This window comes from Eschrichtius robustus, chromosome 14, assembly GCF_028021215.1.
Source record: "Eschrichtius robustus isolate mEscRob2 chromosome 14, mEscRob2.pri, whole genome shotgun sequence".
NCBI lineage: Eukaryota > Metazoa > Chordata > Mammalia > Artiodactyla > Eschrichtiidae > Eschrichtius > Eschrichtius robustus.
In genome coordinates, this window is record NC_090837.1 from 24,616,470 (window position 1) to 24,639,631 (window position 23,162).

Here is a 23,162-nt window from a genome sequence, read left to right on the forward strand (position 1 = left end):
TCCCTCGGCTCCCAGCTGCTCTCCCTCTGCCAAGCGGCCCTGCGTTGCTTCTCAAGCCATCCTCCAGGTCTGTGCCGTCTCCTGCTCACAGCTCACTTGCCCGCTTTGAGCTGTTTTCTCCTGGCGACTGAGATGAGCCCTTCGCTGGGTCCTGTCCAAGGACAGTGGACAGTTCAGCCTCAGCCTGGCCTGACCCAGGCCTGCCACTCCAGCCATGCCATCCATCTCGGGCAAGTTGCCTCTTCCCTCTGAGCTGCTTGCTGGGCAGGAGGCGTCCCTACCCCCGAGGTGGCGGAGAGCATCCCGCTACGTGAGGCATGGAATAAGCTTTAGCAGAGGACGTGCTCTGTAAATGTAAAACACACAACTCAGTGCTTTGTTTTGAAGTGCTGTAGCCAGATGAATGCTCAGTATTAAGCAAAACTCATGAGTTGATAACATTTTTAAAAATTCTGTCTATCCCTTCTTCCAGGCCTTTTCCCCTGGTATTTAGTATCCAAATCACTTCCAACCCCAAACAGAAGCTCGAACAGTACGTACACACACACACACACACACACACACACACACACACACACACACACACACACACACACACACGGGCAGGCACACTGTGTCTATCCTTTTTCGAAACCACTTTCCCAAATTATCCCCTTTTCTCCCTTTCTCTGCATCCCCCATCGCCATCTGTTCCCCAAAGCTTCAGTCTCTCACTCCCCACCAAGTGTCAGGAAGAAAGGGTGATTGTACTAATTCAAGCTAAAGTGTGATTGACAGTGCCCCAGGGTTTTGTCGCTGAAATAATAATCATTGGCAGAATTCTACTCTCAGGTCTAAGGGGAGAATTTCAGTGAGCATTTAAAGAAGCCGACGGCTCCATAGAGGGATTTCTGAGGGACTTTGTGTCCTGTCCAGCCTGCCTCCCCACTGAAAGTAGCCGTGGAATTAGATTTCCCCATCCCAGACATGAATCCAGTGTACACATGAACTGCCAACAGTTTCAGCAGTATATGATAGGCTCAGGTTTCTGGGGAGAGGGTCGCCAGCTATTTTCCGATGCTCAGAGAAGCCAGCAACCCCCGGATGAGACTCATCTTTGCTTTGTCAGTTGCTTCTAGAACCCTCACAGCAGCCTTTGAGGTCAGTGGACCCACCCCTCTTTGCAGCTGAGGAAACTGTGGCTTAGATGGAGGAAGTGAGTCTCCCAAAGATACATGGCCAGGAAATGCCAGGGCCTCTTAGCAGCTTCGACCCCAGGCCCCGAGGCTGTGTGCTTCTTCAGCTTTGATGTTTATTTTCCACTTGCTATGGCCTGAGGGGCCCCAGGCAGCCCAGGCCCTTGTGGGTGGATTGGTACAGCTGCCAACCGGGTCCTTTAGTGGTTTCGGCTGAACCTCCCATCCAAAGAAGAAAGCCGCCTCCCACTCATTACCTTCCAGACCCTGTCCCATATCGCCAAGCCACCTGAAGCCCCCATCATGCTGGGCTCTTTCCTGCCTGTGACTTTGCACTGGCTGTTCCCTTTGCCAGGAACTCCCTTCTCTCTCTTCTCCACCTGGCTGTTCAAAACTCTTCCTTGTCCACTGCTCAGAACTCAGCACAAGGGCTACCTTCTACAGGAAGCCTTCCCTCACCTACACAAGTCGAACCTGTCACCCCCTCCCTAGTGTGGGTCCACAGTATGAGTAGACTCGGGGGGCTGAGGCTGTGTCTCTTAACTCCATAGCCCAACTCCCGCACACAGTAGGAACTCATGAAATGTTGGGGTAAATGAATAACCAGTCAGTGATCATGGCTAATATTCTTTCAAATGCTCCCTATGTGCCGGGCACATTCTTAAGTTCTTAAAGGGGGTCATTTAATGTTCATAATAGCCCTTTGAGGTGGACACTCTTAGACGCATTTTACAGATGAGGCTCAGAGAAGTGAAGTCTGTTGCCCAAGCTCACACAGCCACACAGGAAGTGGCAGAGCTGGGATTTGAACCCAGGTCTATCTGACTCCTTGAATGCCCAGAGACCTCAAGCCCTCACTTGGATTCTAGAAAGAGGTGAGAGAGGAAACGAAGGTTCTGAAACACAGCGGAGGTGAGGCAGAGAAGGGCTGGGTGGTCAGAGGTGGGCTGTCTGTCCAGCATCTGAGTCTGCACCTTTTGCGTTGGGCTGAGGTTGCATAATCAAAGGGCCTCGAGGGTAAACTGGGGAGGAGGACAGATCTGACATTTGAGTGACTCGAGAAGGGGTGGCTGGGCTGGGTGGACCCCTACTTTTTGAAACCAGCCCCTACCTAAAGAATTGGCATTGAGGTCTCATCATCTTTATTAGTGACATTTGGGAGGGGTGAGGAGCTAGGCTCAGGGTCATAATTCATGTCCTAAGTCATCCCCTCCCCCTGTTCGCACGTCACCCCCCCCAGTCTGAGCATCCCCAAGTCTCCCCAGGACACGGGCAGGAGCCTCCTGACTGACCTCCCCGCCTCCATTCCCACCCCTGCAGGCCCTCTCCCCAGGGGCTGCCCTTAGAGTCAGTCCAGCTCCTTCCCCATCCCCTGAGGACATGCCTGGCAGCTGCACCCCATCTTCCCCTTCCCTCCCCTCCAGCCCCAGAAGCCTCCTCTCAGGTTCTTGAACACGCCAAACCCTCTCCCATCTCGGGGTTTTGCACCCTCCGTTCCCTCTGCCTGGAGCACCTTTTCCACACATTTTCACACCGCCAGCTCCCTCTCATCCAGGTCTCAGCTTGGACATCACCTCCTCCAAGAAGTCCTCCTTAACCTCCCTCTTCCTTCCCCTTCTTGATCTCTCTCATGGTGTCCAGCTTATTTCTTCACAAGCCGTTATCACGGTCTGGCGGTAGCTTGTGTACCGTCCACATCCCCGACTCGGTTGTAAGCTCCTTGAGGCCAGAGGCCTGGCTGTCTCGCCCACTGTCCTGTCTCCAGCCTCGAGCAGGTGCCTGACACCTTTTATTGCTTCTGAGTGAAGACTGAATGAATGGACGGCAATTCTGGAAGAAGCCCAGACCAGGATATTTTGCACCTTCTGCAAAGCCTCTCCTGCAGAGGCAGACTGTGGTCACTCAGAGCAGACACGGAGCCGGCTGATGGGCCTGCTGGCCTGGGTCAAAATCACGGACCCTGGCCTGGCTCCTTTCCAGCTGGACAGCTGTGAACAGTCCCTCTGTGCCTTGCTTTCCTGCTCGCTGTACCATAATCATTTCCTAGCACTTACTCTGTGCCAGGCCCCGCTCATTGGACCCAAGCACGTTCTGTAAATATTCGTTAAGCATCTACTAGGGGCCAGGCACTGTGCTAGGAGCTGGGGAGACAGCCGTGAACAAAACAGGCAAAACCCCTGTCTTTATCAAACGAGTGTGCTGCTGAAATCTGATGTTCTAGTGCTTTATTATTTTCACATTTTAAAGAATTTCACATAAATGTATTTCAAGAAAGTCCATTTTTGAAAGAATTATTACTCTTTCCATTTATCAGTTGGGGAAACTGAGGCATTGAGTGGTTAAGGAACTGGGCAAGATCTCACAGCTAGGAAGTAGCCAGGAGGCATTTGAACCCAGGCCATCGGGCCCCCTGAGGTAATACTAGCAGCTACGCTTAGGGTTGTTGGAGGATCTCATGAGTTAAGATGGATGCAGTGCCCCGCAGCGTTCTGCTCTGAATGTCAGCACCCTCATACTTGCCGCTCTTAGGGTCTGGATGGTAAAGCGCCTGCAGGCCACAGGCCTCCCTGACCACCCGTGTCCCTCTCTCTCCCCAGATGTGAGCCCGGCGGGGCTCCCGCCCACCTGTCGCTGAAGCGCGCCCCCCGCCCCGGGCCCAGCATGCGCCTGTCGGTGCGGAGGGCACTGCTGGCAGCCGGCTTCGCCCTGACCCTGGTGCTGGCGGTCCAGCTGGGGCAGCAGGTGCTGGAGTGCCGGGCGGCGCTGGGCCCCCGGCGGGCCATGCGGCCGGAGCAGGAGGACCTGGTGGTGGTGGGCACGGACCACGTGGAGTACCGCTACGGCAAGGCCATGCCGCTCATCTTCGTGGGGGGCGTGCCCCGGAGTGGCACCACGCTCATGCGTGCGATGCTGGACGCCCACCCCGAGGTGCGCTGTGGGGAGGAGACCCGCATCATCCCCCGCGTGCTGGCCATGCGCCAGGCCTGGTCCAAGTCGGGCCGGGAGAAGCTGCGGCTGGACGAGGCGGGTGTGACAGATGAGGTGCTGGACGCCGCCATGCAGGCCTTCATCCTGGAGGTGATCGCCAAGCACGGAGAGCCGGCCCGCATCCTCTGCAACAAAGACCCCTTCACGCTCAAGTCCTCTGTCTACCTGTCGCGCCTGTTCCCCAACTCCAAGTTCCTGCTGATGGTGCGGGACGGCCGGGCCTCCGTGCACTCCATGATCACCCGCAAGGTCACCATTGCCGGCTTCGACCTCAGCAGCTACCGTGACTGCCTCGCCAAGTGGAACAAGGCCATTGAGGTGATGTACGCCCAGTGCATGGAGGTGGGCAAGGACAAGTGCCTGCCCGTGTACTACGAGCAGCTGGTGCTGCACCCCCGGCGCTCCCTCAAGCTCATCCTCGACTTTCTCGGCATCGCCTGGAGCGACACTGTCCTGCACCATGAGGACCTCATCGGCAAGCCCGGCGGCGTCTCCCTGTCCAAGTGAGTGGAGCCCCCACCTTCCGCTCAGATCCCCGGTCCCGGAGTCAGAGGTGCTCAGTGGGAAGGTCGGCTCTGCCCTTCCAAGCTGTGTGGCCTTGGGCGAGTCACTGTGCCTCTCTGAGCCTCCTCTGTTGTACTGGAGAAGATCTGGGAAGAGAGTGGTTAAGAGCACAGCCCTGAACCAGATCTCCCACCTCATAGCTCTGTGGCATTGAATAAGTCGCTGTACCTCTCTGAACTTCGGCTTTATTATCCAAAAAATGGGGCAGTCACTCCTCTGCAAACTGTGAATATGCTTTTGAGCTGTAGCAGGTAAAGGTTGAGAGTATAGTTTCTGGAACCAGACTGTCTGGGTTTGAATCCCAGGTCTGCCACTTTTTAGCTGTGTCACCTTGAGCAAGTAATTCTCCCTCTCTGTGCTTCCATTTTCTCATCTGTAGCATAGGGATAGAATCTACCTATGTTCACGTGTGAACATCAAATGGGTTAATACACATTAGGTGGTTTATTCCCGTTATCATCGTTTCAGTGTTGATCTTGCTTTTATTGGAATACTCATCAGGCTCACCTTCACTCTCATTTATCGAGTGTCTGCTGTGTGGCCAGCACTGAGTGAAGCCACAAACAATCATTATTCCTTTAATCCCCACAGCCACCTAGAACATAGGAACTGCTCTTATCCCCATTTTACAGATGGAGAAACTGAGTCTCAGGAAAGTTACTCGCCTAAGGCCACACAGCTAGCAAAGGGTGGTGCCAGGATTTGAACGCAGGTCTGTTGGACTCCAGTGCCTGTGTTCTCAAGCTCTCCGTGGCTGGGACCCATCCTCCCTCTCTTTCTGTCCCTTGCTATCTGCCTTCCTCCTTTGAGGAGGCTGTCCCTTTCCTGAGACAGTGCAGGACCAGAGTGTGCCATCCCCGTGTCTCCATCCTGGTCAGTTGCAAGCATCCTTAACAGCCCAGTGGAAGGGCGGTCCTTCCTGGGACAGCGCCTCCCATTTCTTTCATGGCTGGACCCTCCCAGGCTCTGCCCCCAAGAGCTCCTGATCCCTGAGCAGAGCGGGGGACTCTCAGCAGCTCCTGGCAGCGAAGTGCCCATGGGCTGGGTACCCCCACCAGTTGGTGCTGGAGCTGGGATTTTTGTAAATCATCATGACAAGACATCAGATGACCAAAGGAATACATCCTGATTGCAGGAAATTGGGAAAATACATAAAACAGGAAAGAAAAACCACCCACAATCCCAACACCCAGATTTTGATTTGTGGCTTGCTGGTCCTTGATCAGGGTATATTGATTAAACTGGGGTCCTGCTGGTCATGTTCCTGTGTAACCTTTCTTCACCTTGTATTTGGGACACTTGCCCATGGCCCCCAGCACTCTGCAGTAACATCGTTTTGAATGGCTGCATAATATTCCACTACACGATCACCATATTCTATTTAACATCTATTTTTGGACACTTTGGTTATTGACTCATATCAAGCCTGGCTCCTATCCAAGTTCTGGGATGTATCTATGTGATTTCTGTCCTGTGAAGTCCTGGAGACACAAGGGTTGTGGCAAAGGCCAGGCACATGTTTGATTGTGTCTGGTATGTTCACTGTAAACATCTTTGCAGCAAGCATTTTGTTATGAAAGATGAAATAACTGGTTGATTGACAGTTCTGGTTGTTGATTGACAGTTCTGGTTTCATTACTCTAGGAAATGATAACGTATCAGTTTCTGCAAATACTTCAGTGAGCATGGTTATCCCTCCCACCTGTCAGAACCAGAAGAGTAGTGAGCTGTGGTTCATAGGAAGGGGACAGCTGCTAATTCTCACCAGCCTTTGAGAGCATTAATGATGATTCTTTAGCTAATTTAGATACACTTACTTTCTCTCTCCTGCCATCTTTACCAGATTTATCACACAGTATTAGACATTGGAGGCCATGTTCATAGCAGCACTACTCACAATAGCCAAGACATGGAAGCAGCCTAAGTGTCCATCGACAGATGAATGGATAAAGAAGATGTGGTACATATATACAATGGAATATTATTCAGCCATAAAAAAGAATGAAATAATGCCATTTGCAGCCACATGGTTGGACCTAGAGATTATCATACTAAGTGAAGTGAGTCAGACAGAGAAAGGCAAATACTGTATGATATCACTTATATGTGGAATCTAAAATATGACACAAATGAACTTAATTCATGAAAAAGAAACAAACTCACAGATGTAGAAAACAAACTTATGATTACCAAAGCGGAAAGGGTGTAGGGGAGGGATGGATTGGGAGTTTTGGATTAATAGATACACACTACTGTATATAAAATAGGTAAACAACAAGGACCTACAGCATAGCACAGGTAACTATATTCAATATCCTATAATAGCCATAATGGAAAAGAATATGAAAAAGAATACACACACACACACACACACACACACACACACACACACACACGTATGTATAACTGAATCACTTTGCTGTATACCAGAAACTAACACAACATTGTAAATCAACTATACTTCAATTAAAAAAAAAAAAGAGGCAAAAGAAGAATCAAGCTCCTCCTATCCCCTCAAAAAGGAATGGTTACTTGATTCCTGATGTGTCTTGAAAACGGTGAAAATTCTAACAGAATCTGACTTAGATTAGCTCACCGAAGGATTTGCAGAAACTGATATGTTATCATTTTCTCGTGTAATGTAGCTGTCAACCAGTGATTTTATCCTTTATGGCAGAATGGCCTATGGCCAATTGTGGGGTGAAACTGCTTGCAGCAAAGATGTTTATGGTGAAAATACCTAGAACCGTATTGTGATTTTTGACACACTGGTTAGAGTTGAGATTTAAATCTGGGTCTGCAGACTCCAGATCCGTGCCCTCCCCACCAGTCCACATCCTTTCCCCTCCCCAGTTCCCCTCACCCCCCCTTCCCATCTTCCTTTTGCTCCATCTGTTTGCTTCTGTTCTTCGTTCCCAAGTTATCGCTTAGTTGGGATGGAAGCATCTAGAAATAGGTCCTCGATCCTAGGAGTTCCCCACCCTCTATCCTATAAAGCCTCTGAACTATAATTGGTAAGATCGTCATGATTCACACAGCTTGGTAACCCTGTTATATGGGAGAGCAAGGAAGCACATATAAGATGATGACTGTTTCATCCTAACAGCAAAATGAAAACAACCTAAATGTCCATCTTTAGGGGAATGGAAAAAGAATGAGGTATTGAGAGAGTGGGAAAAAAAAAAAACCCCACCTACAAACCAGTACTATGTATAGCATATAATTTCTGTTTTTAAATCTGCAAGCAAAACCATAGATTTTCAGTGTGTATATGTGTGGCAGAGAGAGAGAAAGAGAGAGAGAGCTAACACTGAGACCTTAAAATGTACCAGATATTCTTTTATTATTAACTCATTTACTCCCCAGAACAGCCCCATGAGGTAAGTACTATTATGATTCCCATTTTACAGGTGAGGACACTGAGGCTCAGAGAGGTTCAGTCAGTCTTCCAAGGCCACACAGCCGGTGTTGATACAGCTGGCATCTGCACCCAGGCAATCTGGCCCCTGAGTCTGCGCTTAGCCACTCTATTTTTAAATGCACAGAAAACAGATTGATAGGGTACGCTTCAGAATGCTACGGTCAGGTCCCTGTAGGGAGCTGAAGGACTCGGAGTGGTGACCCCAGGGGCTATTCGCCTTACCATTTGTGCCTTAGAATTACTTCTCAAGAACAAAATGTCCATCTTAGTCATATAAATAAAAAGTAATTTTTAAAAATTCAGAGAGGTCAAGGAAGCAGAATTTCAGCACCACTGAAGTGGTGTGCACTGTCTAGCCCTTTCTCCCAGCTTCCCACCCTGGGCTTTTATCCCCATTGTACAGAGCAGGTATGATGAGGCCATATGACTTGCCTGCATTCTTATACTTGATAAGAGCCAAGCGGGCCCTGGGGACCAGTCCCCACAACCTTTCCTGCTGCCCCAGAGTCCCTGAGCAGGGAGCCCGCCTGAGCACCACCTGGGTCTGCCTGTGCCCCATCCAGCCCGTCCTCTCTCCCCAGGATCGAGCGATCCACAGACCAGGTCATCAAGCCCGTGAACCTGGAAGCTCTCTCCAAGTGGACTGGCCACATCCCTGGGGATGTGTTGAGGGACATGGCCCAGATCGCCCCCATGCTGGCTCGGCTCGGCTATGACCCCTATGCAAACCCGCCCAACTACGGCAACCCCGATCCCATCGTCATCAACAACACACACCGGGTGAGTGCACGTGCACACAGGGAGATGCGTGCTCAGGCTGCGGTGGGGGTGGAGGCTCCAGCTACCCCAGAAAACACTTAGTTTCTTTATTCCTATGCAGCTGATTTGTTTCTGTCTCAGGGACGCGGTGATTCGTACGGCTGCTTGTATTTCCATTTTTGCTTGGGCCGCAAGGAAGATCGAAACCAACTTGTAGCCTGCCTCTCACACTGTATAGCATCTCATGGCAGGCCCATCTGTGTGCTAATTCCATCCTATGTCTCTGCTTTGATTTACCTTTTTTCCCCTGCTTTCCTGGCTGTTTGTTCGTCTGTTTGTAAAGTATTTCAAGTCTCTGTTGAGACTGGGTGTGAATAAATCAACGATTGGTCCCTTTATTGTCCCCATAAGGTTTAATTTTTAATTTTCTTTATTTATTTTTGGCCCTGCCTCGAGGCATGCGGGATCTTAATTCCCCAACCGGGGATCGAAACCATGCCCCGTGCAGGGGAAGCACAGAGTCTTAACCACTGGACCGCCAGGGAAGTCCCTGCCCCCATAAGGTTTAATGTTCACTTCTCAGACAAATGTAAGTTTAGGGTGGTTTAAATTACTTTTGAAGTTCTCTTTAGTGTAGGTGGTCAAGGGGAAATGACTTTGAGAAGATGATTTTGGAGCATAGAAGTAGCCTAATGCTGGGTGGAACAGTTAACAAGTCGATATTATTTACATGTCACTGTCACAGCTTCTTCTTTACTCTGGTTGCTGTGTTCTGACTTCCTCAGAGACACTAAGTTAATGAAAATATCTGAAAATGGGACCCAGGCCTGAGGAAGAGCCCTCCTACCCCTTGTGTCATTGAGAGCCAGAGTTTTAATTTAAGCTGAGTTTGGCATTTCTTTTTTTCTTTTTTTTAAAAAATTAATTCTAAAGTCCTCTGATTCTACTTTCAGAGAACTACTTTGTGTTTGGTCTGTTGAACTAGAGAAGAAAGGGCACACATCTTAAATTTATTTATTTAATTTATTTATTTTTGGCTGCATTGCGTCTTCATTGCTGCACGCGGGCTTTCTCTAGTTGTGGTGAGAAGGGGCTACTCTTCTTGTGGTACGCGGGCTTCTCTTGTTGGCTTGTTTTGTTGCAGAGCACGGGCTTCAATAGTTGTGGCACGCAGGCTGTAGAGCGTAGGCTCAGTAGTTGTGGCGCACGGGCTTAGTTGCTCTGCGGCATATGGGATCTTCCCGGACCAGGGCTCGAACCTGTGTCCGCTGCACTGGCAGGCGGATTCTTTACCACTGCGCCACCAGGGGAGCCCGAGTTTGGCATTTCTGAGCACATGCTGATTTTAGAAAGTAAACAGTTCTTTTCTTTCTTTCTCTTTTTTTTATTGCCTTATAACTGACGTATTATATTATTGTAGTTTCAGGTGTACGACAGAATGATTTGATATTTGTGCACATGGCAAAATGATCACCACAATTTGAGTCTAGTTACCCACTGTCTGTCACCATACAAATTTACAACATATGCAGTACAATATTACCGACTATAATCACCGTGCTGTACATTACATCCCTGTGGCTTATTTATTTTATATTATCTTGACCCCCTTCACCCATTTCACCTCCCCCGCTCCCAACCCAACAATTCTTGTACTGAATCAGAAAGGGAGAGAGTCATTCCTCTTTATTCTCCTTTAATTCTTCAGTGGACTCAAGGAGAAAGACTCCATTTGATGCCAACAAGTCCTTAACACGTGCAAGCTTGCTTTCTTTCTTTCTCTCTCTCTCTCTTTCTTTTTCTATTTTTTGGCCACGCCGTGCGCCATGTGGGATCTTAGTTCCCTGATCAGGGCTCGAACCCATGTGCCCTGCATTGGAAGTGAGGAGTCTTAACCACTGGACCACCAGGGAATTCCTGCAAGCTTTCTTTTTAACGGAGAGAATTTACTAACACTGAGCGTAGGCGGCTCTGCCCTTGTCCTTGAAATGCAAGCCCATCTATAGGTCTTATTACTTCCTCTTCCCCCAACATCAGTTGATTTTGTAAACATCTACTTGTGGAAATACTCAGGGATCCAAGGTAGATACCCAGAGTGCATGGAGAGCGTGGGTGCTGGCAACCTGGATGTGGCTTATTTTTATTATTTTTGTTTTAAATATTTATTATTAATTTTAATGTTTACTATTTAATAATAGTTATTATTCTTTAAACTGTACTTAGGTGTTTTATATACTTTCCTCTATATATGCTATATTTCATAATAAAAAATTCATTAACGGGATTAGGGACTTCCCTGGTGGTGCAGTGGTTAAGAATCCACCTGCCAATGCAGGGGACACGGGTTCGAGCCCTGATGCAGGAAGATCCCACATGCCGCGGAGCAACTAAGCCCATGTGCCACAACTACTGAGCCTGCGCTCTAGAGCCCACGAGCCACAACTCCTGAGCCCCCGCCACAACTACTGAAGCCTGCGTGCCTAGAGCACGTGCTGCACAGCAAGAGAAGCCACCACAGTGAGAAGCCCGTGCACCATAACAAAGAGTAGCCCCCCACTCACTGCAACTAGAGAAAGCCCGCGCACAGCAATGAAGACCCAACACAGCCAAAAATAAATAAATAAATTTATTTTTTTTAAAAATTCATTAACGGGATTAAAAAGAAGCAGCAGCAACTGGTGATGACCTTGAAATCCAGCCGCCAAATGCTTCTCAGAAGGGGTGGCTGGGACAGGATGAGGGCATCAGAGAAAGCTGGCCTCTCCTTACCTGCTTTCTTAACCAGGGGCCCAGCAGCAGCTCTTCTGAAGTCTCTCTAAAAGGCAGAGGCCCCTGGTAGGTCCTAGACTATGGGTCAGAAGCTCCCAGAGTAAGGCCTGACCTTGGGTGTTGTATAAAAAAAATTCTGATGAGCAGTGATGGGTAAGAACAGCTCTTTGGAGCTCTGTTGTTTATTTAAAACAGAAGATGTCTCTGGGTTTCTTCCAAAGAGGTTTACTCCCCAAAGAAAAACTCTGTTTTCTACTAACTTATTTAATGACACAAGTGTTAAGAGAACCACAATTCCCTGATTCACTTATTCTCATCCCTAACGGTGAATTTTTGTGACAAATACACTTGTACTACTGAGAAGAAATATTTTGACACTTCATCTATCTATGCAAGTAGAGAATTGATAGGGTCACTTTCAAAAATGATTCTTTGTATTTCAAGTTTCTGGCTTAAATATCCAACGATGCAGATTTTTACATTTGTAAGAACTAAATTTGGTTTAAAAAAAGCCAAAAACTTGCTCTAGTTTTGTGACCCTGTGTACTTTTAAAATAAAATCAAGGAAGCAAAGAAAGGAAAAACAAAAACAAAACAAAAGAGCTTTACTCCTTGGAGGTTCCACAAGTTTTAACAAGTGCCAGACACCTTGTTTAGTCTTTACAGTGGTTTTGCTGTAACTACAAAGATAAGTCCCCTCGTTGAAAGCCACAAGGGTGTGCACGTGTGTGTGTGTGTGTGTACTGAAGGCACAGAATGTTCCTGTACTGGATCCTGGGCAGTACACTCAGTTCTGAAAGGATCCCAGTGCTAATAAAACTGTCTATACCTGTGCTGTCCATTACAGCCACTAGGCTTGTGTGACCACTGAAATGTGACCAGTGAAATGTGATGAGTCCAAATTGAAAGGTGCCGTGTAAGTGTGAAACACACACTGGATTTTGAGGTCCTCGTACCCCAAAAAAGCATGTAAAACTTCTCCTTAATCATTTTTATATTGATTACATAGGGGAGGAAAACTTTTCCCTTTTTCCCTTCTAGGTTCTTTGGCTGGTCTGATAATGAAATTGACATAAGACAGATTAATAGGAGAGAAAACAAATTTAATATCGTACATACAGGAACTCATAAAAATAGGAGATTCATAAGAAGGGGCCAAAGCAGGCATCTTTCATACCTTTTAGATGAAGAAACAATACATTTGTGAAGTACTGATAAGACAAAGACATTTGGGCTTGGGGTAGTAAATTACTGAAGAAGTAACAAGGTTTGTGTACATAGCCCTCTTGGCCTTGATTTCTCCATCTCTGGTGATAAGGATGGCTCTCTACCTCCTGTTGCGTGGAGGGTACCTTTCACCTGGGAGATTTATTCCCTGCTCTCAAGGGCACAAAGGAGGGTCAGAGTGTCCTTCTGGCACCGGCTGTTTCTTAAATAACTTTAATTCAAAATAATATGCCAAAGTGGTAGATTTGGGGGGTGACCTGCCCTGAACCCCATCAATTACATGTTGAAGTATTAATATTTTAGCTATATCAGGTTAAATAAAAAATACCACTAGAGGGAATTCCCTGTAGGTCCAGTGGTTAGGACTCCACGCTCTCACTGCTGAGGGTCCAGGTTCAATCCCTGGTCAGGGAACTAAGATCCCAGAAAGATCCCAGAAGCTGCGCAATGCAGCCAAAAAAAAAAAAAAAAAAAAAAAAAAAACCCCACTAGAATTAATTTCACCTGTTTCACTTTTTTTTTAAAATGCGGCTACTAGAAAATTTTAAATTACTGACTCGGTTCACATTATATTCTATTGGACAGTGCTGGTCTATCCAGTGCCTTGTATTTCGGGAGATAGTGGAAAGGCCTGGAATTTTCTGGTTCCCACCTCAGGGCCTTTGCCCTCCCTGTGCCCTCTGGCTGGAATGCTTCTCCTTCAGAGCTTAGCCTGGCAGGATTTCCTTGTCACTCAGGTCTCAGCACAAAGGCCATGCATTCCAAGGGGCCCTTTCTGACCACCCATTCAGAAGAAGCCCCCCGGGCACTCCTAATCACACACTTTCCTTGTAGTACTTCCCATGGTTTGATATGTTCTTGTTTAATTGTGTTTGTTGTCACTTGTGGATTGTCTGACCCTCCCCACTCCAGAATGGAAGCTCCAGGAGGATGGGACTTCTAATTGTCTGGGCAATGTTGTAATGGCCCCCAACCCCCTCCCCACCCCCGAGCTTAGAATAATGCCTGGAATAAGAGGAGCTTATTAATACATGTTTGTTGGATGGATGCATGGATGAGCAGTTGGATAAGTGGATGGGTGGGTTGGGTGGATAGATGGATGGATGGGTGTGTAGATGGGTGGGTAGGTGGACGGGAGGGTGGATGGGCGGCATGGATGGGAGGGTGGATGGGGGCGGTGTGGGTGGATGGAGAGGTAGATGGATGGGAGGGTGGATGGGTGGGTAGGTGGACGGGAGGGTAGATGGGGGGGTGGATGGGAGGGTGGATGGGGGCGGTGTGGGTGGATGGAGAGGTAGATGGATGGGAGGGTGGATGGGTGGGTACCCGGATGGATGGGTGGGTGTGCAAGTGACGGACTAAATTTTATTTTTTGATCATTTCTACAATAGCGATAATTTTTTCTTTCCTAGGTCTTGAAAGGGGACTATAAAACACCAGCCAATCTGAAAGGCTATCTTCAGGTCAGAAACCCCAGGGGGAATTCTGCGGCACCACTAGCTTGCTCTGTATCCTTGAACACTTCACTTCTCTCATATGGTTGATGGTTTCCCCATCAGAAAATTGGGAGGGGGTGGGATTCTGGTCAGAGGCTCTCAAGTGTCTGATCCACCTGGGGCCACATCTCAGTAGCCCTTCAGCCTGAGCCCCTTCCTTGTCCCCTGGCTTGAAAGCAGTTGGAGGAACTTAGTGGGGACTTTCTGTCAAACTTTCTGCCTCTAGCCTTAAATTCAGCTTCATTTAAAGTGGCAGTTCCCGGACTTCCCTGGCAGTCCAGTGGTTAAGATTCCGTGTTTTCACTGCAGGGGGCGTGGGTTCGATCCCTGGTCAGGGAAGTTCCGCGTGCCGCACCGTGTGGCCAAAAAAAAAAAGTATAAAGTGGCAGTTCCCAACGCAGCACAAAAATTTCATCAGTCTACCAAAAAATGAGGGTCATGTGATGCAGGTATGTGTGCAGATGTAGACATAATACAGTCCTGTGTCCCCACACGCATCCCCACAGGCTGGCCTCCCGTGCATCCTGGGCGTGTCCATGGAGGCTGTCCCTGAATCTTGTCCAGAAGAACCGCTCCCAGGACTGACGTTGTAGCATCCTGCTTTTGGTGCCAAAGTGCTCCTTTTTAAATGAAGGGTGGTGATGCTACGATCAGTAGTTTCAGTTTGTGTGTGTGTTTTATTTAACTTGGCCAGGAAAGGGTGGGCCACCCTATGCTAATCCCCAGTTTAATCATCAAATTCATGGACTCTCATGGGTCGGGCAATGAGATTTCGGTTCTTTGGGGATGAGTCCACACTCCCTTTGTGGGAATCAGAAACCCATCTCTTGCCACTGTGAAAAAATATTGCCAGAATTAGCACTAATTTGTTATTTGTTTTAACCCAAAGAGGATGTAACAAGAACAACAAACAGAAGTGGGGTAAGGGGAATTAGCCACAATCTGAAACTCTTTTCATTTTTACATACAGTCTTTTTTTTGCTCACCTGGATATCCATTTTTGTGTTCCTTGCAATTCCATTGTATGAGCTGCTTTGTTTTAGTTTCTTACTGCTTTTCTATCTTGGGGGTCTCACTGTGGCCATTTCGGATGGCTACATAGTTTTCTCTGGAATGCATTATGTGCCACCAATTACTTAACTGTTGCCCTATGTAATTTTTGCAATATTTTGCAATATTTCAAATGATGTCATGCACCTATCATCCTGATTTTGCCTGTCTTCTGTGGGGCGAGGGCTGGGGGGGCCTCTATGGAATTGTTCCCTTCGAATACAATTTTTTTAATATAAATTTATTTATTTATTTATTTATTTTTGGTCGCATTGGGTTTTCATTGCTGCGCGTGGGCTTTCTCTAGTTGCGGCGAGCAGGGGCTACTCTTCGTTGCAGTGCGCGGGCTTCTCATTGCGGTGGCTTCTCTTGTTGCGGAGCTCAGGCTCTAGGCTCACAGGCTTCAGTAGTTGTGGCACTCGGGCTCTGTAGTTGTGGCTCATGGGCTCTAGAGCACAGGCTCAGTAGTTGTGGCGCATGGGCTTAGTTGCTCTGCAGCATGTGGGATCTTTCCGGACCAGGGCTCAAACCCGTGTCTCCTGCATTGGCAGGTGGATTCTTAACCACTGCACCACCAGGGAAGTCCCCAAATACATTTTTAAGGGGTGGAATCAGAGGATGGGAGGGTCTTTTTTTGTTTTTTGTGTTTTTTGGCCGGGTGGCATGTGGGATCTTAGTTCCTCGACCAGGGATCAGACCCGTGCCCCTTGCAGTGGAATCGTGGATTCTTAACCACTGGACCACCAAGGAATTCCCCATGGGAGGGTCTTTTTTGAGACTCTTGAACTACAAGGTTAAAATTGCTCTACAGAAGAGTTGGACCAGTTTACACTCTCCTGCACTGTGTGGCGTATTCAAGCTGGCCTGGGACTGTTTTTTGCTCTATTAGGAGCAATATGTAGAGGAATGGCATATGCTCTGTCATCGTGAGCCGTCCCACCCTCTGGAGAGCTGCCCCACAAATTACGTCAGACCCCTACATTCTGCCCTCTTCTCCTCCACTGTCCCCCACTGTGCACATGATCTCGTGCAGGATATTGCAAAACTTGGAAACAATATTAGGGCAACAGTTGAGTAATGGTGGTGTGTACATTGTATAGAATACTATGTAGCCATCTAAAATGGTAATCGTGAAACCCCAAAAATGGGAAGACAGGAAGCAAGCAAAACAAAGCTGCTCACACATTAGAATGGCAACTCATGCAAAAATGTATACTCAATCCCTAAACTCCAAGCACCCTCTCCTTTCCAGGGCTTTGCTATTCCCTCTGCCGGGAATGCTTTTCTACCCACATCCGTGCATGGCTGGCTTTGTTTTCATCTTTTAGCTCTTTGCTTATGGGGTGTTTTCCAACACCAACAACTAATTCTCTGATTAACTGGACACCAACTAGGTGTTGTGTAATTCAGTTCAATTCTGGCACTGATTTCCAGAGATAGCCTCTGACCCCACAGGTTAAGGGCCCAGTCCCACAAAACTGCCCCCACTTCAGATGCCCAGGCTACCTACCTTCTGCCCAGCCAACTACACATTTGCGGGGTCCCCATGCCCCCCCATCCCCTACTCAGGTTTGATAATTTGCTAGAACAACACACAGGACTCAGGAAAACACTTTACTTCCTAGATCACCAGTTTATCATAAAGGCTGTAACTCAGGAACAGCCAAGTGGAAGAGGTGTGTCGGGTGAGGTATGGGGGAGGGGCGTGGAGCCCCTGTGCCCTCTCTGGGTGCACCACCCTCCCGGCACCTCCCTGTGTTCACCCACCCCGACTCCCTGAACCCTATCATTTACGGATTTTTATGGAGGTTTCATTAAGTAGGCATGGTTGATTAAATCATTGGCTGTTGGTTATTAATCTCCAGCCTCCTCCCTTCCCCAGAGGTTGGGGTGGAGGGTGCTGAAATTTCCAACCTTTTAATCATGCATTGGCCTTTTTGGTAACCAAGCCCCCCATCCTGAAGCTAGGGGCCCCCAGCCACCAGTCATCTCATTTGCATACAAAAGATGCTTTTTATTACTAGGGAGATGCCAAGGGTTCTAGGAGCTTGGTGCCAGGAACCCAAGGCAAAGATCACATGTAGGTTTTTCATTACACTCCACCTTAAATGTCATCCCCCTGTAGTGGCCTCTCCGAACCACTTTATCTGAAGGAGCCCCAACACCAGTCACTCATATCAGCCCACTGTATTGCCTGGACTTGATAGTATCTTACGGATGTGTTTGTTGAGCAGGCTCTCCCCACTAGAACGTGAGCTGGATGGGGATAGGATGGGGTCTATCATGTTCACAGTAGCCCCAGCACCCGGCACATAGTAGGTGTGCGGTAACTACTCGGTGAGGGAGTGTGCCCGATTCAGTGATGCTGAGGGCTGAAGCTCAGGGCAGTGAGGCCCTGGCGCACCCACTTGGCTGTGACCCTTCCTCTGTGTGTTGTCTTCCTCCAGGTGAACCAGAATAGCACCTCTTCCCACCTAGGAAGCTCATGATTTCCAGGTAGGCCTGCGGACTTTGCCGGGATCTTCCGACACTTCTGAGCCCAGGAGTCACTTTTCTGAAAAGCTTGTCCTTCCTGAGCCTCCCTGGCGAGGAGTGGCCACCAAGGTGGGCTGACCCAGCCCCATCAGGAGGTTTCCCTGGCCCCAGCCTGGGGAGCTATTTATAGAATCAAGGCTTAGTCTCCTAGCTCTGGATCAGGGGTGTGGGCAGGGATCAATGCTGAACCAACCAGAAAAAGGTTTATCTGGCATTGGGGAGGGGGTACAGAGGACAGGTGTGATGGGGGGATTCTAGAACCATTTTGCACAGAATGCTGTCTGCCAACCCAGCTTCTATAAACAGCATCAGGTTGGCCCAAAGCAATTAACGTTGTAATAATAGTCACAAGCAGTTCTGGTCTAAGAATAACCCCTACTGCACTGGGCTGAGTGCTCCTCCTGTGTTGCTCCTTTAACCCTCAGCATCCCTGGGAGGCAGGTGACCTGACTGTCCCATTTTATGGAGGAGAAAACCAAAGCCCAGAGAAGGGCATTGACTTGCCTAAGGCCACACAGCCACCAAAAGTCATCTCCCCCAGAGTTTGCTTTTAACAAACGATTTTAAGTGCATATTTATCCATCCACGTTTTGCCAAGGGGCAGGGAAACAGGTTCTGAACTTGGGAAGTCAAAGATTTAAGAACTCACTCGAGGTTCAACTCCTGTTGGCCTCTGTTTTCCCCATCTGGAGAATGGGGATTCATCACTGTCCGCCTCCAAGGGTGGTCGTGAGATGAAGTGAGGCCGGCCCAGGTGGGAGTGCTGGGACCTCGCGGTGGACGTGGGCACTGGAGTTAAGGCTCCAGCGAGTGAGCTCACTTCCTTATGCTCCCCAGCCTCTCTGATCAGGCTCAGGGAAACCTGGGGGAGTCAGAGAGGCCAGGACCGACTTGCCTGGGTATTCGGCCTATTCTTTTAAACTGTAAAAGAGCTTCTAGCCTCGAGTCTATTTTTAGTTTCCTTTTCTTATTCTTAAATAATCAGCATATTTTTTAGTTTTTCTTGAAATCCACTTTGCACCAGCCCACAAGGCTGGAGACACGAAGTCACCCTGACTATCAGCATTCCCATCTTGAGTTGTGCTAAGATCCAGGACTTCCATTTAATTCCTAAGAAGTCTCACGTTGAAAGCAGTCTTTTTCCAAGTTTTTCCCCAACTCGATTTCCCTCTCTCTCTTTCTGCAGGTTCATTAGTAGAATCCTGAACCTTCTCCTTGACGAAAGCCAGATCTATTTCTGGCTTTACTCTTTAGATGAGGTCCCAGAGACAGGGTACTTTAGCTAATCTTTGCCATCTGCTCTTCATAAATCAGAAAAGTGACATCTTTGAGGTCAAGTGGCGACAGGTTGAGATGTGGGTAAGGACCCAAGAAACATTTTTAAAGGTAAATTCTCTCCGGCCATCTGGATGCTATAGGAAATCTCACATGCTTACATGAATGCATGAAGACCATCTGTCTTGCATTCACACATATAAATATACAAGATCTGTTTCAGAATTGTGACTCTGGGCCTAACACCGGTTTTCTCCCCTTTCAGATCTTTGCAAATGGCTTTGTTGCCAGAAGAGAAGAAACTTTGCATTTGAGTGGAAATCGGACCTCTAATCCAAGCATATTGCTTGTTATTAATCGCCAAAACAGGACTGCTCACGAGGAATGTATTTGCATATGTTTGCAAAAGCTGAATCATTGAAAACTTAACCTTGAAACACTCTATCTTAGGATAGTCTGGGGTAGAGAACCAAGAGTGTGGAGGTAGTCCGGCTTTTGAAACTTAGGTATTTTATATTTTTCCCCTCGAGAAGTTTTTTTTAAGAAATGGATTTTCCATTCTCCTTAATTTGCAGGACTGCCTTGGTGGCTTTGTTTGCTGGGACAAGGCCCACCACCCGTGCCTCTCCTGTTGACCCTTACTTTTGAATTCAAAGAATCTATTTAAGAATTTAATATATGAGGCTTTCTTTGATTGCTCCTCGGGTCTACTCACAGAGAAAAAAATATATATATTATTTGAATAAACTGAACAGGGACTCATTTGTCTGTGCCTTACTTTACAGAGTGAATAGATTTTTTTCTTCCATGTAGAGTTTTGTCAGGTGGATTGATGACAAACAAAGGCTGGAGAATAGGTCCACGCAAGGGCACAGCTGAACTCCTGTATCAGGGAGCCCCAAGGCCACCCTTGGGTTTGGCAATTTGCTACAAGGACTCACGGAACTCAGAAAACCTGGTGGTTTTCTGAGTTATGGTTTATTACAGTGAAAGGATATGGATTAAAATCAGCAAGGGAAAGAGGCACACAGGGCAGAGTCCAGGAGAGCCCAGGCACAAGCTCCCAGATGTCCTCTCCCACTGGAGTCTCACAGACACGCTTGATTCTCCCACCAACAATGTGTGACAACATGTATGAAGTATTGCCAGCCAGGAAGGCTCACCTGAGCCTTAGTGTCCAGCATTTTTTACTTGGCATCAGTCACAAAGGTATGCAGCAACTGACCGTAGTTACTTGGTCTCCAGCCCTTCCAGAGGTCAAATGGTACAGTGTGATCCAAGACCCCCCCATAAATTACATTGTTAACATAGACTCTATGGCCTGTTGTGGTCCAGGGTCCTAGGTATTCAAAGAGACTCCTTCTAGTGAGGACATCCCAAGGGCTCAGAGGTGAGCTCCCAGGAGCTGGTCCAGGCTGGTTCTTTCTTTGTCACGTGCAGGGTTTGTTGGAACTCTCCAAGCCTGCTGAGTTAGTCCTTGGCTGCACAAATGCTTAGGGATCAACCAGGCCCAGAACAGTTTGTTATCTTTTAAGGGTTAAATGTTTTACCCACACTGCCTTGCCTTAGCTGTCATGACAGCAGTGAGGCTTTGGGAAGGTAGTGACTCACAGTGGCGTGGGGTATGGAGTTTTGGAGTCAGGCCAAAGTACCAGCTGTGTGGTTTGCTCCCCTGTTTCTTCATCTGTAAAATGAGGAAGGTAGAACTTCCTGGGTTTAGTGGGAGGGGCCCATGGGTGACGTGGGGTGTGGTGCCTGGTGTGAGATGAGCCTGCAGTGTGAGGCAGCTCTTGTCTCCTTGTCTTGAGACGGAGGTGGGATGGGTAGTTGATGGAGTCATGGACACAGGAAGCTCATGATCACCCCTCAAGGGTTAACAGAAGACATCCGGCCTCGTTCACTGTTCCACCCATCTATTGCTGCGTGACTCAACAGCCCCCAGCTTCATGACTTAAAAGCATTTATTGTTGAATCTCTCAGTTCTAGGAGTTAACTAGAGCGAGCTCAGTGGTTCTCATAGTCAGATGGTGGCTGGGGCTTCTGTCCACTGAAGGCTCCTGCAGTCACATGTCTGGTGCCTGGGCTGGGATGTTTGTAGCATCTGGAGGTGTCATTATCATGTAGCCTCTCCGTGCGGCGAGCCTGGACTTCCTTGTAGCATGGTTAGGCAGACTCCTTATATGGCGGCTGGGCTCCCCCAGAGTAGATGCCACGCAGTTAAGGGATATGCCTGGAGCTGGTGCAGTGTCACTTCCGCTCACCTCACCTGTGTCCTTTTGAGGACGCTTGCTTTACAGATAATGTCCCAGGCCTGCAGAACCTCGTCCCAGCTTTCTATCAAAGGATAGTGTTCACAAATTCTTGAAAGATAAGTAGGGTAGACACCATCTGTAAGAAACACTTAAAGGAAACCAAATTTGCTAATCTCAGCTGATCTGGATCTTCAGTTCTGCCAAGTTCAGGACATATATATTTTTGTGAACAAAACTCAAAATAAGACTAAGCCATGTGCAACTGTAGAATGTCAATGTCCCAGAAAAGGTACTTGTGCTAGACTTTAAATATATCATCTTTGAAATGCCACTTACAGATTGTTTCTATGGTACCAACCTATTTAAAGTTGTAACTGAGTGAGGATTCCCCCCCCGCCCCCAAATCTTTTGAAGGCAATATGGAAACAGTGCTGTGTGGTGTGAGCTGCCTAAGGGGTGATTAGGAGTGTGGACTCGGCTGAGAAACGACCTTGGAAGGTTGAGGAATCGAAGAGATGACATGTGCAGAGGTCCTTGTGACCCTGAACAGACAGTAGTCACTCTATAAGTATTAGCTCAAGTAAGTGGACAGAAATGATGTGGGTGGGTGCATGCACCGTGTAGCAGAGAAAGGACTGGTCTGACTCTGTCCTTCAATTCTCTGTGTGGCCCTGGTACCTCCCCTGTGGCGTGGCCTCCTCTGTTGCCTCTTCTGTGAGAAGGGAGGGATGGACCAATGATTGTCCGAGAGCCCTGCCAGGCTTCTGCTGAGGAACCTTATTGCCTGGCAACCCCCTCCTGGGAAGGCTACATGTCTGAGCACCTCACTGGAAATCTAGACATGGGCCTGGATGTCCTTGGGTCCCAAATCAAGGGTTTATCTGGGCAGTGCCAGGAGACCAGGCTGGGTATGAGATCCTGAAACTACACCGCTGGCCGCCTCTCTCCTTGCTTTTCCTGAGGCTGTGCATTTGAGTCCAAAAGTCTGGAAAAACCACTGATCTTTGAGGCTAGAGACCATCTATGCAGAGATATGAGATTGGGTCTTTTAAATGAAAATAGCCACAACCATTTAAGAAGATCTTACTATGCCAGGAGTTTTACATGCATTAATTAGCCTTCCCCCTTTTTATTTTGGTCCTGGGAACAACCTTTTTAGAGCAGTGCTATCTTTATCTCCATTTTAGAGGTGGGAAAACTGAGGTGTAGAGAAGCAAAGCAACCTGCCCCAGGTCCCATATCTAGGAAGCAGCAAAGTGGAGATTTGGATCCTTAAAGTTTTACTCCAGAACCTTAACTTTTAAAAAATTCTAAGTACATAGAGAAAACATTATTTCTCTTAATCATTTGAGATTAAGTTGCCTATGTGATGCCCCTCCACCCTGCACCAAATACTTTAGTATTTCCAACAAACAATGACATTCTCCATCATAACCACAGGACAACCATCAATTTAAGGAAATGAACATGGACACATCACTACCATGGAAACCTCAGGCCCCGTTTAAGTTTTGACAGCTGCCCCAATAACTTCCTTTATAGCAAAAAGATCCAGTTCAGAGTCATGTGTTGCATTTAGTTGTCATGTCTCTTTAGTCACCTTCAGTCTGGAACAGTTGTAGGGTCTTTCATTTTCATGACCTTGGCACTT

At 47.9% G+C, this 23,162-nt stretch overlaps 1 protein-coding gene across 3 annotated transcripts in view; it reads left to right on the forward strand.

Annotated features, from left to right (window-relative positions):
- The window catches only part of TPST2 (tyrosylprotein sulfotransferase 2), a 56,585-nt gene extending 36,574 nt beyond the window's left edge, over nt 1-20,011 (forward strand). For 2 of the 3 annotated variants that reach the window (XM_068563615.1, XM_068563613.1), the window contains 5 exons: nt 3,773-4,666; nt 8,730-8,928; nt 14,316-14,366; nt 17,897-17,945; nt 19,525-20,011. In XM_068563615.1, the coding sequence (XP_068419716.1) occupies nt 3,837-4,666; nt 8,730-8,928; nt 14,316-14,366; nt 17,897-17,938 (1,122 nt within the window). In that variant the 5' untranslated portion in view covers nt 3,773-3,836 and the 3' untranslated portion in view covers nt 17,939-17,945; nt 19,525-20,011. The remainder of the gene's footprint in view (nt 1-3,772; nt 4,667-8,729; nt 8,929-14,315; nt 14,367-17,896; nt 17,946-19,524) is intronic. The other variant, XM_068563614.1, reaches the window with a different exon arrangement.
- The last annotated feature ends 3,151 nt before the right edge of the window (nt 20,012-23,162 follow it).